This window comes from Thamnophis elegans, chromosome 2, assembly GCF_009769535.1.
Source record: "Thamnophis elegans isolate rThaEle1 chromosome 2, rThaEle1.pri, whole genome shotgun sequence".
Lineage (NCBI taxonomy): Eukaryota > Metazoa > Chordata > Lepidosauria > Squamata > Colubridae > Thamnophis > Thamnophis elegans.
Genome location: NC_045542.1, coordinates 82,743,279 through 82,758,191, shown reverse-complemented (window position 1 = coordinate 82,758,191; position 14,913 = coordinate 82,743,279). Strand labels below are relative to the sequence as shown.

At 41.6% G+C, this 14,913-nt stretch overlaps 1 protein-coding gene across 2 annotated transcripts in view; it reads left to right on the top strand.

Annotated features, from left to right (window-relative positions):
• RAD50 (RAD50 double strand break repair protein) overlaps nucleotides 1-5,685 on the top strand; it is a 44,018-nt gene extending 38,333 nt beyond the window's left edge. For both annotated transcript variants that reach the window (XM_032211268.1, XM_032211267.1), the window contains exons 25-26: nucleotides 3,778-3,911; nucleotides 5,294-5,685. In XM_032211268.1, the coding sequence (XP_032067159.1) occupies nucleotides 3,778-3,911; nucleotides 5,294-5,480 (321 nt within the window). In that variant the 3' untranslated portion in view covers nucleotides 5,481-5,685. The remainder of the gene's footprint in view (nucleotides 1-3,777; nucleotides 3,912-5,293) is intronic.
• Nucleotides 5,686-14,913: the final 9,228 nt, after the last annotated feature.

Below are 14,913 nucleotides of genomic sequence, written 5' to 3'. Positions count from 1 at the left end.
TTTTATTTTTTCCTCTTCTGTATCTTCCCATCTGGGGTAAGTTTCCCCTCCATTTAATTCCTCTTTCAGTATTCCACTCTTTCCATTTTCAGAAACAGACCAATCGCCATAAGTCTCAGCAATTTTAATTTCTTTATATTCATCTTCCTCTTTGATTTTTTGGATTTTAACCACCACTTTTTCCATTTGATAAACATCTTCACCTTCTCCATCATATTTTACTGTTAAATGCACTAAGTAATCCAACTTCTCTATCCTCTTATTTGTATTTGATAATTTCTGTATTTCTGAGAATATCTTTTGCAGATTTAAAACTTCTTTCTGGTGTTTAGATTGCGCCATGATTTATGGCTGACAAACACTGCTACTCTATCTTAAAAGGTTTTAGCAGAATTAAACATCACAATAACATTTCACCTTTCTCTGGTTAAGAATCTACTTCAAAGGGGCATCTGTGTGTTTTTCTTGACTCTTTATAAATAGCAGTAGACTTATATACCGCTTCATAGGCCTTTCAGGCCTCTCTAAGCGGTTTTACAGAGAGTCAGCATATTGCCCCCAACAATCTGGGTCCTCATTTTACCCACCTCGGAAGGATGGAAGGCTGAGTCAACCCTGAGCCGGTGAGATTTGAACCGCTGACCTGCTGATCTAGCAGTAGCCTGCAGTGCTGCATTTAACCACTGCGCCACCTTGGCTCTTCTATAAACAAGCTGTGAGTCCTTGAAGTGCCAAGCCAGGATAATCAGTGAAAAAAGTATTTCGTTTCCAATACACAAACATCTAGCTTCCGAGTAGCAGCGTTACAAAATTACAATGTTACCATTTCTTTGTTTCTTTTTGTAATCTTTTTGTATTTCAAGTTTAAAAAAAGGTCCGATTTTTAAAAACACCCACAGTAATGAAAGAGGAGAGTTTTAGTCCATAGATTATGGAGAGTAGTCAAATAAAAAAAATAGAAGAATGAAATTTAATCCTTTCATTTTAAAAGGTTTGCATAAATTCCATCCATAAAAATAGCATTTAAAAAGTAAGATAACCCACTATTCAAAATCAGTCCAAATTTAATTCTGCTGCTTATTTCTTCTGTTCTCCAGTTTAAATTAATTTTAAGTTTTTTTATAGGCAGTCACTTTTAAAACAGTAAAAATTCATCACCAGCTGAAAATACTTTCTCTTTCCATATCCTTCCATTTTGGAGCCGCCCCAACCCCATCAACCATTTGGCTGGATTGTTTGTCACTGGCTTGAAGAGTTTCCCTTGGATTAATCAGAGACTTTGCGATGTCCCTGTGATCAGCAAGATGTATTCTTCCTGTTCACCATCTCTACAGGACGGTTTAGGTCCGTTTGGACCACCCAGAGACAAAAGTGTCGACTGCGATCTCAGAGCATTGAGATTGCATGTCGTGTCGTCGCCACTTCAATCCGCCCCTCTCAAAGATGCTTTTTCCAAAGGCAATTGGACTATGATTTTTCCCTTGAGGAAGAATACATTTTGCTTCTCATCCAAGAAGCTTCATCAGTTCTGGTTGGATTGGGAGGGGGGATGATCAGAAGTAATCATTCTATCCCACCATGATCCAACAAGAACTGATGAAGCTTCTTGGATGAGAAGTGAAAGATCTTTTTTCCTCAAGGGAAAAAATATTGTCCACTTGCCTATTGAAAAAGCACCTTTCAGACTCTCTCCTTGGCTTATTTAAATGAAAGATGGCTGTTCAAATTTGGCCTGCCAATTTTGGACTGAAAATCACTTGTGAAGGAAAGCACTTGCATGCAATGCTTATTATTAGTATCACCATCTAAATATGAGAGGTGATGCTGGTTTCTGTCATAGAAACGTTTCAATGGAACTCTTCTTCATTGTGTACAATCCTTTAAGACTGGGCATATTTTTTTTAACCAAACAGGTACAACTTAATGCATCTAAATAGGACTTTCTTAAGGTTTTAAACACACACACATACACAAAATAAATCACGCAGAGATGCAAGGATTCATAAACACAAGCTGGGTGAGCTGCAGATTAGCCACCCTTGCTGTAGGCAAGAAACTCTCATCAATTTCTTTTTAAATGTTCCTTTCTATTTCTCTCTTTGCATATCTAAATATATATGGAATCTGTCAACTGCAGTTAAGCAAAATTATTTTGTATTTTAATTGGGGGGATGAAATGTTTTCTTGTGGGGAGAGCTCACTGAGGGGGAGACCCATCACCATTGCTTCTTTCAAAGCATAGTAAAGCATATGTTGCATCAGTTATATTGAGAAAAGTGCAGGGAGGAAGACTGTGAGATGGGAAAATCTCTTTTTTTTTTACTGGTGAAAAAGATGTTGTGTACCATAGGATATGGTTGCAGATTTTATGTGGCTTGTTGTAAACCCAGCAAGCTCTTGATGCTGTTCTGGGTGCATTTTACCTAGTCACTTTCTTCTTATTATTTTAGTTCATAAAATAAGATTAAAATAGGGTTCCAAGTAACATTCCCAACTAAAGAAGACTCCGAGGCTAGTGATTCCTCAAAGTTCCATTTTCTTAGAGATGACATATTGGGACATCTGGGAAAACCCGAATCGGAGAGTTCTGGGTTTTTCTCACCAAAAGAAAGTCAAAGATCCATCCCCTGCACCCACAAGTCCATCACATGGTCCAATCATTTCAATGTCCCAACTGGAGACGGCCTTCAGTCACTCCCATCCAGGTACAGGTTGAGTATCCTTGACTCCCATAGAAAAGAATGTTGTTATGTCTAATCCTCCACCAGCACCTTGCAATCCCCGCTCCTGTTTTCCCAGGCAGCCCTGAAGCTCCAGCAAAAAAGATAGCTTCCAGAACTGACAATATCCACTGTAGTTCAGAAGCTGCCTATTGTAATAAAAATTAAAACTTTAGAAACTTTTCATATACTTTCACTCAGTCTTGAATTCAGAAAGTAACCATAGTAATGAGTCATGACTGTCTTTCATTTGTAATCAAATGTTATTACTCAGATTTCTCCAGTTTAACCATTTGAAGTAGAATATGCTGTTGCTCTCATTTAAGCTTTCACACTGATAACCATACCTTCCAGAAGTATATAAATATTTTCATAGTAATACCAGAAACAGAAGGGAATTTACTAAGAAAATTGTAAGGATAATAATTACAAAATACCCTACTCCCTTTTTCTGTTCATGGAAGGAGAAAGTGACTCAGCCAATTCAAATGTGTAGGCCTTTTAATATACATTTAAAACATAAAGTGCTTGCATACGAAGTGCTGGTGACTAATGCCAAATTGCCCCTGGTGGTAGTAGTCATCTCTAATGGGTCTTTTTATATACAGACTATGGGTTTCCCCCCTCTCCAATATATCAAGTGGTCTAGTAGATCCATATCAGAGGATCAGCCCATGGAAAAATTAGAGTCAAGATAAGCTTGGTGTTTTTTCAGTGCTACTATACTGTATAGGTTCACAAGTTATTAGGGATACTTTCAGCCCTAGAAAGACAAAATTAATTGGGCTTTTCTTTATCTGAGAAGATAAAGCTAAGAAGTTTAATCATGGCTAATGACTTGCATCAAATTAATATACGCTACAAATATGCTAATACTTTTTTCATAGTAAAACTTGGAAATGATACTTATTTAAGAACACTGGGGATCTTTAACATCATCCTTAGCATTATGAACAGGCCAGTTTTCTAACATAGTAAGGGAATACTAGTATTGGTTTTAAATACATTTGTATATTCTGGTCCATTTATCAAATTGTGATATTTATTTTAATTTTAGGTTCTTGCCTCTCTCATTATTCGTCTTGCTCTGGCTGAATCTTTTTGTCTCAATTGTGGCATTCTTGCATTGGATGAGCCTACCACCAATCTTGACCGAGAAAATATTGAATCTCTTGCACATGCTTTGGTGGAGTAAGTATCCAAAGAATTTACTAGGAATTTTAAAAATATTTACTTATGTGGAACTAAAAATTACAGGGAGTCCTTGACTCAACCAGTCATTTAGCAATGGTTCAAAGTTATGATGAATCCTGAAAATGGGACTTATGATTTAGTTTCAAAGTTACAATGTCTGGGCTCAATTACAGTCGTAAATCAAGTCATCCTTCCTCAGGCATAAGTTTAAGCCTGTGAAACTTTCCATGCATAATAAACAGTTAAGTAATTCAGGTAATTGTCTGCATGTAAAATTTTAGCAGCAATTGATTCAGTTTCAGGTGAATCTATTCTATATTTATCTACCACTTTTTTGTTCCAAATTGGAAGCTATGATGCTATCCTCTACCGCAGCATGAAGAGCGGAAGTATTTCCTCTATGTTCAGCTAGCGTTCACATTTCACGTAATCGGAGAACTACTCAGGCTAAGGCAAAAGCTCCAGTGCTTCTTGGTGAAGATCATATGTGGAGTGGAACTAGGAAAATTACTCTTGGCTAATGTGATTTGGAAGTAAGCCCCCACCCAGCAAATGGAGGCTTTGTGGGTTGCATGCCACTCATTGTTTATTTAGTAGAAAATTGGCTCTACCACAAATTAAGGGGTTACAGGGTCATAAAAAGGAAATTTATTGATCCAAACATATCAACATGATGTAGAATTTACTATGGTATTCTAGCTTTTTTTAAACCATCAGGTTCCTATATTTAGAATTGAAATTCAGCCCTAAAAATTAATAATATAAAAGTAAGGGGAATAATTTTATGCCTAAAGAAATAAAGGGGTATGGGTAAAGCTTTTAATAAGTAGAAAGATCTTAGTTGTCTAACAGAAAGCACCTATAAATAGTGTTTAGTTGATATTGTTCCTCAGAACTGGATAGATCCTGTTCTGAATTTTTACTTGTCTGACACCACTTCTAATAGGATCCAGACAAACCAGATACTGTCCTCTTCCAAGTAACATTCTCTCTTTTCCTTTACCTACTAATGGCCTCATCACAATCTGAGGTGCAATTTTCTCTCACCTAATTATAAAATTGAATACTGTGTTTCCCCTAAAATAGGGTCGTCTTATATTACTTTTTGCTCCAAAAGACGCACTGGAGCTTATTTTCCAGTTAGGTCTTATTTTCAGGGAAATACAGTACTAAATGCATCCATCAGGCTGACAGTCTTAACTGGGGCTTATTTGGGGGGGTAGGGCCTATATTATGAGCATCATGAAAAAGCATGCTAGGGCTTATTTTCCAGCTGTGTCTTATTTTCGGGAAAACAGGGTAGAAAAATTAGTCAAGTGTGCATTCCAGATTATATCAGCTTTAATGTTACTTATGCAGCATTTGTTTTTCCTTTGAAGGATAATCAAAAGTAGATCTCAGCAACGTAACTTTCAGCTGCTTGTGATAACCCACGATGAAGATTTTGTGGAGCTGTTGAGTCGATCCGAATATGTGGATAAATTCTATAGAATTAAGAAGAACCTTGACCAGTGTTCTGAGATTGTGAAATGTAGTGTCACAACTTTGGGATCATATGTTCACTAGAGCTTCCAAATGACTCTATTGTAAGATTCTTCCAAATAAAGACTCTTCTTTGGATTAAAAAAAAAAACTGTTGAAGAAGTCCCACCCACCCACCCTAAATAAATGTATATGTAGTGTGTATGTGTGGAGAGATAAATGTTGACAAGTACCAAAAAAATTGCAGCGTTAAAATGTTGGGGTCAGCGGAGAGGAAGATAATTAAAAATAAAATTGCGCATGGAAATGTAGTGGTTGGTAAGATTTGATGGTGTATAGTTTTTAGGAAAAAGGTTCCTCAGAATAAAGCATCTGGTAGCCAGCCATTCATAAGTTAAAAAAGTTGCCACAATTCTACATTCTTAAGGGTTGCAGCAAAAGGAGATCTGGGCAAAAATGGAGAAACAGAAGGGTCAAATTCAAGATTTAGGAGTAAAAATGAAGGAAAGTGAAGGGAACATGGCGAGGTGGAAGATGAGGCAGCTTCATATCAATAGAAGGTTGGAAGATGAGATTGCTATGTTGGAATTAGAAAGGTCAGCCTTCTTTCTCAGATTTAAAAATATTCCAGAGGAAAGAGGGGAGGAACTTATGGTTATGGAAATTATGGTTGAAATGATTGCAGGGATCGCTCAGAAAGATAAGCTGACGATACAGAATGATATTGATTATGTCTATAGGGTCTATACTTCCTATACTAGGAGACAGAAACTGCCACGTGAAGTGCACGTGAGGTTTAGCAAACGATCTCTGAGAGAAGAAATTTACCAGAAGGCACGTGACCAGAATACTATATACGCGGGGGAGATGGTGACAGTACTAAAACAGATACCAAGAAGAGTGAGGGAAAGGAGGCAGAAATATCAGGACCTAACAACACAATTGAGGAAACTTCAGGTGATGTATAGGTGGTTTTTCCCAAAAGGGGTGTCCTTCCTCTGGCAAAGCCAGAGGTTTCGGATTGGATCATTGCAAGATGCACAAGACTTTATGGAAAGTCAGTTGAAGAGGGGAACTCAGAGTAACGATGGAGAATTGGATAACAACGACGAGAGGAGCAAAAGAGTAGTGCCCCAGGAGATGAGAAAGTGGGAAATGAGAATTTTGTTTGGCGGAGAGAAGAAAATGTTGTCAAGATTTATCAATTTTTGACCTGTCAAGATGCTAAAGAAGAGATGGATAAAAGCCTTCTAATAGCATGGGAGAGAAATTTTGGCTATGAGATTGAAATGGGCAAATGGTGGGATCTATGGAGTAAGACTATTAAACTTACAACATCTACAGCGTTTAAAGAAAACATACAAGATGGTTTATAGGTGGCACTTCCCCCCAACGAGGTTAGCCAAAAATTTTCCTGGGTTATCTCCACTATTTTGGAAATGTGGAAGAAGGGATGGCACATTCTACCATATTTGGTGGTCTTGTACTGAGGCCACGAAATACTGGAAAAGAATTCAAAACTGGTTAAAAGAGGTTATTGGGGCAAGTATGGAATGGAAACCTGAGACTTTTTTACTAAGCATAAAACCAGAAAACATGAGTAAATCTATATGGCATTTGAGCCTACATATAATTGTGGCAGCAAGAATAACCTATGCACAATTTTGGAAATCTACTACCATACCATCAGACGATGCCATAATTAAAAAGATTTATGAATGTGCAGAAATGGACAGAATGACGGGTTGGCTGAGGGACAAAGGTAGGGTGACCAGACGTCCTGCATTTGGCGGGACAGCCACGCTTTTTCATGAATTTTCCCGCGTCCCGCACGGTTCTTTAAAAAACACACTTTTTTTGGCGCTCGCAGCTCCCTCGCTCCCCCGCCCATCAGCTGCTAGCTCACTGGGCTGGCTCATCGTTCCGTTCTATCCTACAAATTTAAGCCAGCCCAGCCTGCCGCTCACTGATTGGATTGGCCTAGACTCCAGCCAATCAGTGAGCTGGCTGGGATGGGAAACTTTCAGCACGCCACATGCTGAAAATTTTCCATCCCAACCAGCTCATTGATTGGCTGGACTCCGCTTAGCTGAGCACGCCTGCGCGAGCCTCCATTTCATTTCGTCTTTTGGGGTTGCAGCTGCACTTACTCACTGGTGAGTAATCATGTTATGAATTGGTACGGGTGGGAATCGGGAGGTGCTGGGGGGAGGAGACAGCCCTCCTCTCCTCCTTCTCCCCCTTTGCGGAGTTCATTTCACCTCCTCGCGTCACAGCCAGTCCCTGTGCTGCGCCGCCATGGGCGGCAGAAGCTCCGTGACCGAGTGGAAGTTCTCTGCACGAGTGAAACAGCTGCCGCCGCTCGCACAGAGAACTTCCACTCGGTCACGGACTCACGGAGCTTCTGCCGGCGTGGTGGCACCTGTGCTGCACGGTTCCCAGCGACCACACTGCAAGTCTGTGAGGCGTGGTCGCGTCCCGCCGCCCTCCCCTGCGGCTCTCTTGCCGCGGCTTCTGTTTCAGTCGCGCAGAAAACTTCCACTCGCTTCCCGGGCTTGTGCCGCCCGGCAGAAGCCCCGGGACCCAGTGGAAATTCTCTGCACGAGGTGAAACGGCTGGCAGCAGCCTCGCTCTCCTGCCACGGCTTCTGTTTCAGTCGCGCAGAAAACTTCCACTCGCTTCCCGGGCTTGTGCCGCCCGGCAGAAACCCCGGGACCCAGTGGAAATTCTCTGCGCGAGGTGAAACGGCTGGCAGCAGCCTCGCTCTCCTGCCGCGGCTTCTGTTTCAGTCGCGCAGAAAACTTCAATTCGCTTCCCGGGCTTGTGCTGCCCGGCAGAAGCCCCAGGACCCAGTGGAAGTTCTCTGCGCGAGGTGAAACGGCTGGCAGCAGCCTCGCTCTCCTGCACCCAGCGTCCGTTTCAGTCGCTTCCCTTGTCCGTCTTGATTGCTGGGAGCAGTAACAAACGGCGCGTCCGCTCCGCAGTGCCCTGAGAGCCACCCCAGCCGGCGGCTACCGGGCCTCGCTGGAGTCAATTGCAAAACCGCGTTCAGCGCTTTGAGGACCTGAGGCATCTTGGGAAATGCAGTTCCCTATTGGAAAGAATGGAGTAGCTGCGAATTTGTAACAACATAATATAACTTGGTGCTTCGCAGGTTACGAAAATCTCGTTTGATTTGCACACTGTTTTTTAAAAGTTAGATAAAGAAATTATGCTGTGAAAGCGACTAGAAAGCCCCCCCTCCCCTTCCTGTGTGCGAGAAAGGGAAGGAGAGGAAGGAAGGAGGGACGGGGAAGGAAAAGAAGAGGGGGGAGAAGATGGAAGGAGAAAAGATGGATGGAAGGAGAAAGAATGGAAGGAGAAGGAGGAAGATGGAAGAAGAAAGGAAGAAAAAGAAGAAGGGAGGGAGAAGGAAGGAGGTAGGAAGAAAAGGGGAAGAGAGGGAAAGAGCAGAAAGACAAAGAGGATGAAGTTGATAGGCAAGAGGAAGGGGGAAGGAAGGGGGAAAAAAGGGAGAGAGGAAAGAAGAAAGGATGGAACTAGAAAGGAAAGAAGGGGAGGAAAGGGGAAGACAGGGAAAGAGCAGAAAGACAGAGAAGGTGAAGGTAGATAGGCAGAAGGAAGGAAGAAACAAGAAATAGGAAAGGAGGGAAGGAGGAAGGAACAGAAGCGAAGAGGAAGAGAGAAATGAAAGAGCAGAAAGACAGAGAAGGTAGATAGGCAAAAGAAATGAAGCTGAAAGAATGGAAGGAGGAAGGAAGAGAAAAAAGGAGGAAGGGAGTGAGTGAGGAAAGAAGAGATGATGGAAGGAGAAAGGAAGGAAGAGAGGGAAAGAGCAGAAGACGGATAAGGTGAAGGTAGATAAGCAAGAGGCTTCACACTTAGCGACCGTTGCAGCATCCTCATGGTCACGTGATCAAAATTTTGTTTGGCAACAGACTTGTATTTATGCTGGTTTCAGTGTCCTGGGGTGACCTTTTGACAAAAAATAAAATTTTTAATCAACACCCCCCCCCCCCCCGGTCAATGGTGTCCCTCTTTACCAATCTGAAAATCTGGTCACCTTAGCACAAAGGAGAAACGGAACATTATCTTAGCTGGAACCTATGGTATATGTGGGCGACAAGGAGAACAGCAGGGACTTAAAACGGGGAAAGTTAAATAGCAGTTGTTAACAATGGGAACTAAAAGTGAACATGGGTATTGTAATTGATCCCTGAACTTTGTAACAAGAAGATGCTGGTGAGAGACTAAACAATGAGGAAGAAAAAAAAAGTTGGGCTGTGAATGACTGTTACCGCAGGTTGGGAGGGGGAGTTTGTATGTTTAAAAGTTGTATTAGTATTTGTATGTCTTATTCTTAAAAAAATGTATAACCAATAAAGATTATTTTTAAAAAAAAGGGTTGAAAAAGAGGCAGGCCTAAAAAGCTCAACCATTACAAAGGCAAGCAATTTTGTGTCAAGGCAGCATGGCCTCCAGTTAAAATGAAAATTAATGTCTTTTTCAGCCATGATTCCCAGAGACTATTTATTGCAAGGTTTATTCAGAAGAAAGGAATGGAGTTAGAAGAACTCATGTCGACTGGACTTTTCCCCTTTTACAACTAATGCATTAAAGGTGGAGGGTTGCTAATGTTCTTTTTTGTCTTTCTGTTAATTGGCAGATCTCTTCACTGATAATGCAGGAAACATGTTGCTTTTGTGTGTGTGTGTGTGTGTGTGTGTTTTCTGAATCCTTATCAATCTGGAAACTCATCCTTACTTCTTGAAAATCTGAAACATATGTAGGCACTTCACAGAAGAGTCTGCTACTAGTGCTGTGGGATTACATCCCCCTCCTGATCTCTTCAGTGTCTCACTCTAAATGTTCATACCCAGCTCGATAAACCTGCTTTGCTTGACTGTATTGATGCTAATATTATTACCATTTGGGGCTATTGCTAGAACAGTTTCCTGGGAAAACATCTACAGATAAAAATAAGAAATTCTATAAATTTCATACGTATATGCAGGAAAAATATCTACACCGATGCAAGTTTCAAGTTGGCAACTTGGTCTTAACATTGGATGGCAATTGAGGCCTTTTTCTATGAGGCCTCAAGACACAGTTGCCAACAGGTTCCAATGTATCTCCCAGTCCAAACAGATTTCCTTGCCCTCTGCTTCCCCTGGTACCAAGCAGGCAGTACATAAGTAGCATTTTCAAGATAAATGGCTTCAGGGCTAGGCTGATACGGGTTCGGCCGGGTTCGGAAGAACCTGTAGTTAATGTTATGGCCGGTTCGGAGAACCTCCAAATCCCACCCTCGGCTAGCCCAGCCCACCGCACCCCGCCCCTCCCAGGAGTCTCCACGCGGCCCGTTTTGGATGTGAGGCAAGTACAGGGCCTGCACGGAGGCTCGGGTAGTGGGAAAAATGGGCCTCCTGGAAGGCCAGAAACAGATCCGTTTCCAGCGTCCAGAGGGCCTGCAGAGCCTGGGGGCAGCAGTTTTCACCCTCCCAGAGGCTCGAGGAAAGCCTCTGGAGCTCGGGGAAGTCAAATAGGCCCTCTCGCCATGGTGCAGGAGGCCAACTAGGCCACGCCTGGCCTGGCCACGCCTACCCAGCAACCAAGCAGAGAACCCGTTGCTGAAATTTTTGAAGGCCACCCCTGAATGGCTTCCAAGGCCATAGTAGTCACAGCTCCTACTTTCTTTTTAAAGGTGTAGCAGTTTCATCTTGAACAGATTCCATTTTGCATAGCTCCTTAACACTTCTAGTCTCACCTGAGGTACAAAGCCAGCCAGATGACCTGGGGCCAGTCCTTCTCTCTCAGCCCTAGGAAGGAGACAATGGCAAACCATTTCTTAGAAATCTTGCCAAGAAATCTGCAAGGACAGGTCCAGGAAATCACCAGGAATCAACACTGACTTGAAGGCACTAGAAAAAGAAAAAACCCCAATGTGTTGGAACTGACTTCTAATTCCCCTAAATCATTATGTAATCTGCCCCAAAATCATATGAATACATTAGTCCCTGTGTATACCTGTTTTACTGTGAGTTGGATAGGTCACAAGAGTTCAGGTGAACCCTTAGCTCTGATCACTGGCTGGGCCCGCCCACCTGCCCCTGTGCTATGTTTTCCATTTATACCTAAATTTCTTCCTCGTTGGCTGGCTCAGGTATGATCCGCGCCGCCCTGCTGTACTTACTGGAGCTGCCTGAGTTGATAAGGAGCTTGTTTGAAGCTCGGTTTCTCTCCCAAAGGGGCGCGTGCGAGCAAAGCGTGCACGCTCATATCCAGTGAACCCTTCGTTAAAGTAAGTGCAGCCCACCTCTGGATAAATACATGAAAATGCTAATTCCAAGTTGGATCTCTAACCACATGCTCACCAAAATGTGGTTGAAGTCCACTACACATCCGAGGTAGGAGATAAATTTGTATTGTGTGGCATTGCATTGCATTATACTTTAAATCAAACTGAGCAATCAGGAAAAAAAACTAATTTAAATTTGGGGTTTTTTATTAAATTTCAATTCTACTTACTAAGCATTTTGAAATATGATGAGTGTACTGAATGCCCACACTCTCTGTTTATGCTTCAAAACTTCCTGTGGTTCATATTCTAAGTAAGAATTCACATTGATAGTTTTTTCAGTCACTGATTAAAATGATACTGTGCCTGCTAAGTTGCCGCTTTCATAGTTGGGTGCAATTTTTCATATTTTAATTTGACAATTGTAAAACAACTATTGATAATTTAAGTATATATATAATAATTCCTCCTCAGTAGCCCTAGTGAAAAAGCTTGAGTTTTTAAACATGTTTTATTTTGCCATAATTCTCTCTAAATTAATAGCTCTCTGAAATCCTGAGCTATTAATAGTCAAATTATTTATTTCAACAGCAGGAAAATCAGCATTTAGTTGTGCTTAAGAACAAAGTGTAAAACTTGGCTGCTAGAAATTTTCAGAACATCCAGAAATAAAAGTAATTTTTTTAAAACTTGCAGAAGGTTGAACACCATTAATCACCATTAATAGTGTTAGAATTACAATTGCATTATTTTATTTATTTCAGATTGCCTTACAAAGGAAAGACTTTGAAAATGTGCTTTCTAGAACTACTGGTACCTCTTTCTATGCTGGGGATTTCCTGGGCAAAGAAGGCATTGCCAGAAAGCATTGTTAAAGACAGCCAGTTGCTAAAAAAAATTGCTGAGCTGCCATTTGCCTACAGATTCCACAATATTCTTGATTTACCTTTTTGCCCAATTTTGTCTTTTTCATTTTACAAAGTTAGATTATCTCGGTACATCACATTTTATATGCCCCATTAGAATCCCATGGCAGATCACAATGTAACATAACACAGCAGCTGAGAAACCAAGCCAATCTGAGGAGGACCATTTGGCCAAACTGGTATGACATAATTATCAGAACACTAGCACACAAGTTCAAGAGTACTAATTTTATATTCTCATCATGATAACTCCTGACATGGTGGTGCAGTAGTTAGAACTTCTGCAGGCTGCCAGCAGTTTGGCAGTTCCATTCTCTTTGACTGAAGGTTGACTCAGCCTTCCATCCTTCCGAAATCGGTAAAATGAGGACCCAGATTGTTGGGGGCAATAGGCTGACTCTGTAAACTGCTTAGGGCTGTAAAGCACTGTGAAGCGGTATATGAGTATATGAGCCAAGGTGGCGCAGTGGTTAGAGTGCAACACTGAAGGCTACTCCAGCTGATTGCTAGTTGCAGTTTGACAATTCAAATCTCACCAGGCTCAAGATTGACTCAGCCTTCCATCCTTCCGAGGTGGGTAAAATGAGGATCCAAATGTTGGGGGCCATATGCTGACTCTGTAAACCGCTTAGAGAAGGCTATAAAAGTATCTTGTTATATAAGTCTAAATGCTATTGCTATATAAGTATAAGTGCTGTTGCTATACATTACGGCTGCAGGCTTGTGCATTACAGGCATTAATTATTTGTATGATTTTTTAATGGATTTAATGGTTTTGGTTACATTGAAAATTGTGTCTGTGTGTCTCCCTAGCAATTTATATTTCAGAACATCACTATAAACCAGGGAGTCCAGGTAATATGCAGAACTGTGCTGAGAACAAAACCTTAAATCTAAGGTGACCAGATTTTAACATTGGTAAAGTGGGACACCATTGACCGAGGGGGGGGGGGTCGTGATTAAAAATTTGGTCTATATGGTTCATGGAGCAACAACAATTTTCATAGAATGCAAAAATAGTATTAACAAAAATAATATAAAACCCATATCCTGGCGAAATAGCCACATGGCCGCCGAAAACCGTATATTCCCTTCCCATTCTCCCGCCGTTCCCTAGCTTGTCGCGCATTCTTTCCAAAAATCGGGACTTTTTAAAAATGCTGCGAGATGCGGGACAAATTGTTAAAAATCGGGACTGTCCCGCCCAAAGCAGGATGTCTGATCATCTTGCTATAAACTCAACATAAAAACATCCATGGTAAAATGATGAATTAATATAATAACATGAAAAAAATATTCTAATCTATTGCTTGGCATAACACCAGACATGCCACTAGAAGGCTAAATCACGAAACTACATCTCACTAGCTTTGGCCATATCATGCGGAGGAATTCACTGGAGAAAGAAATTATGTTGGGAAGAGTTAGTGGTAAAAGGAAACTAGGTCGTCAAACTAGGAAAGGAAACTAGGCCGTCAAACAACATGGTGGCTGGACACCATCAAAGCTGACACCAGCCAGAATACAGAACAATACAAGTAGTGCAAGATCAGAAGATGTGGGGAGACCTGGCAGATAGAATTGCCAAGAGTCAGGGATGACTGAATAGATAACATCATCATCACTGCTTGAGGGTGACCAACATGCGGGGGGGGGGGGGGGGGGCTAACCAAACTGAGCTGAGCCTTTGCCACAAAAAAGGAGCTATCACTGAGAAACAGCACAGTGCACCTCACGGAGGTAGGAAACCTCCAGAAATTCTTCCCAATTAATGTATCTGGCTGGAAGAAGCAGATCTATTTAGGGGGCAAATCATAAAGTCCTTTCAGTTGCACTGAAACCTATTGGCAGCCAGTTTGGACCCTGCAGCACTGGTGTAAGGTGCTTGGGTGATGATTGCCAAACAACTTGCAGGCCACTGCAGCCTCCAGCTTGTCTTCAACAGCAGCCCCATGCAGAGCATATTGCAGTAGTTCATAGGAGGATATGAGGTATGGCAGATGACCTTAGAGGACAGAGGGACACTCTAATAACAAAGCAGCAATCAGATAAACATGGCTTGAGCCCAGACACCTCAACCATCCTCTCTCTCCCACCCATCCCATATTCACATGAGATAAAAGAAGGAAGAGGGGAAATACTGTACATTAAGACTTGCAAAATGCTATTATATAACTCTTCCAATATAAGTAGTCTTAAGCCCTCACCACGTTTGTTTCTTGCTCTGGTCTATTTTAAAGAGCTGATAGGTATCTTCCCACCATCTAGCCCTGACACACAAAACAATACAAAA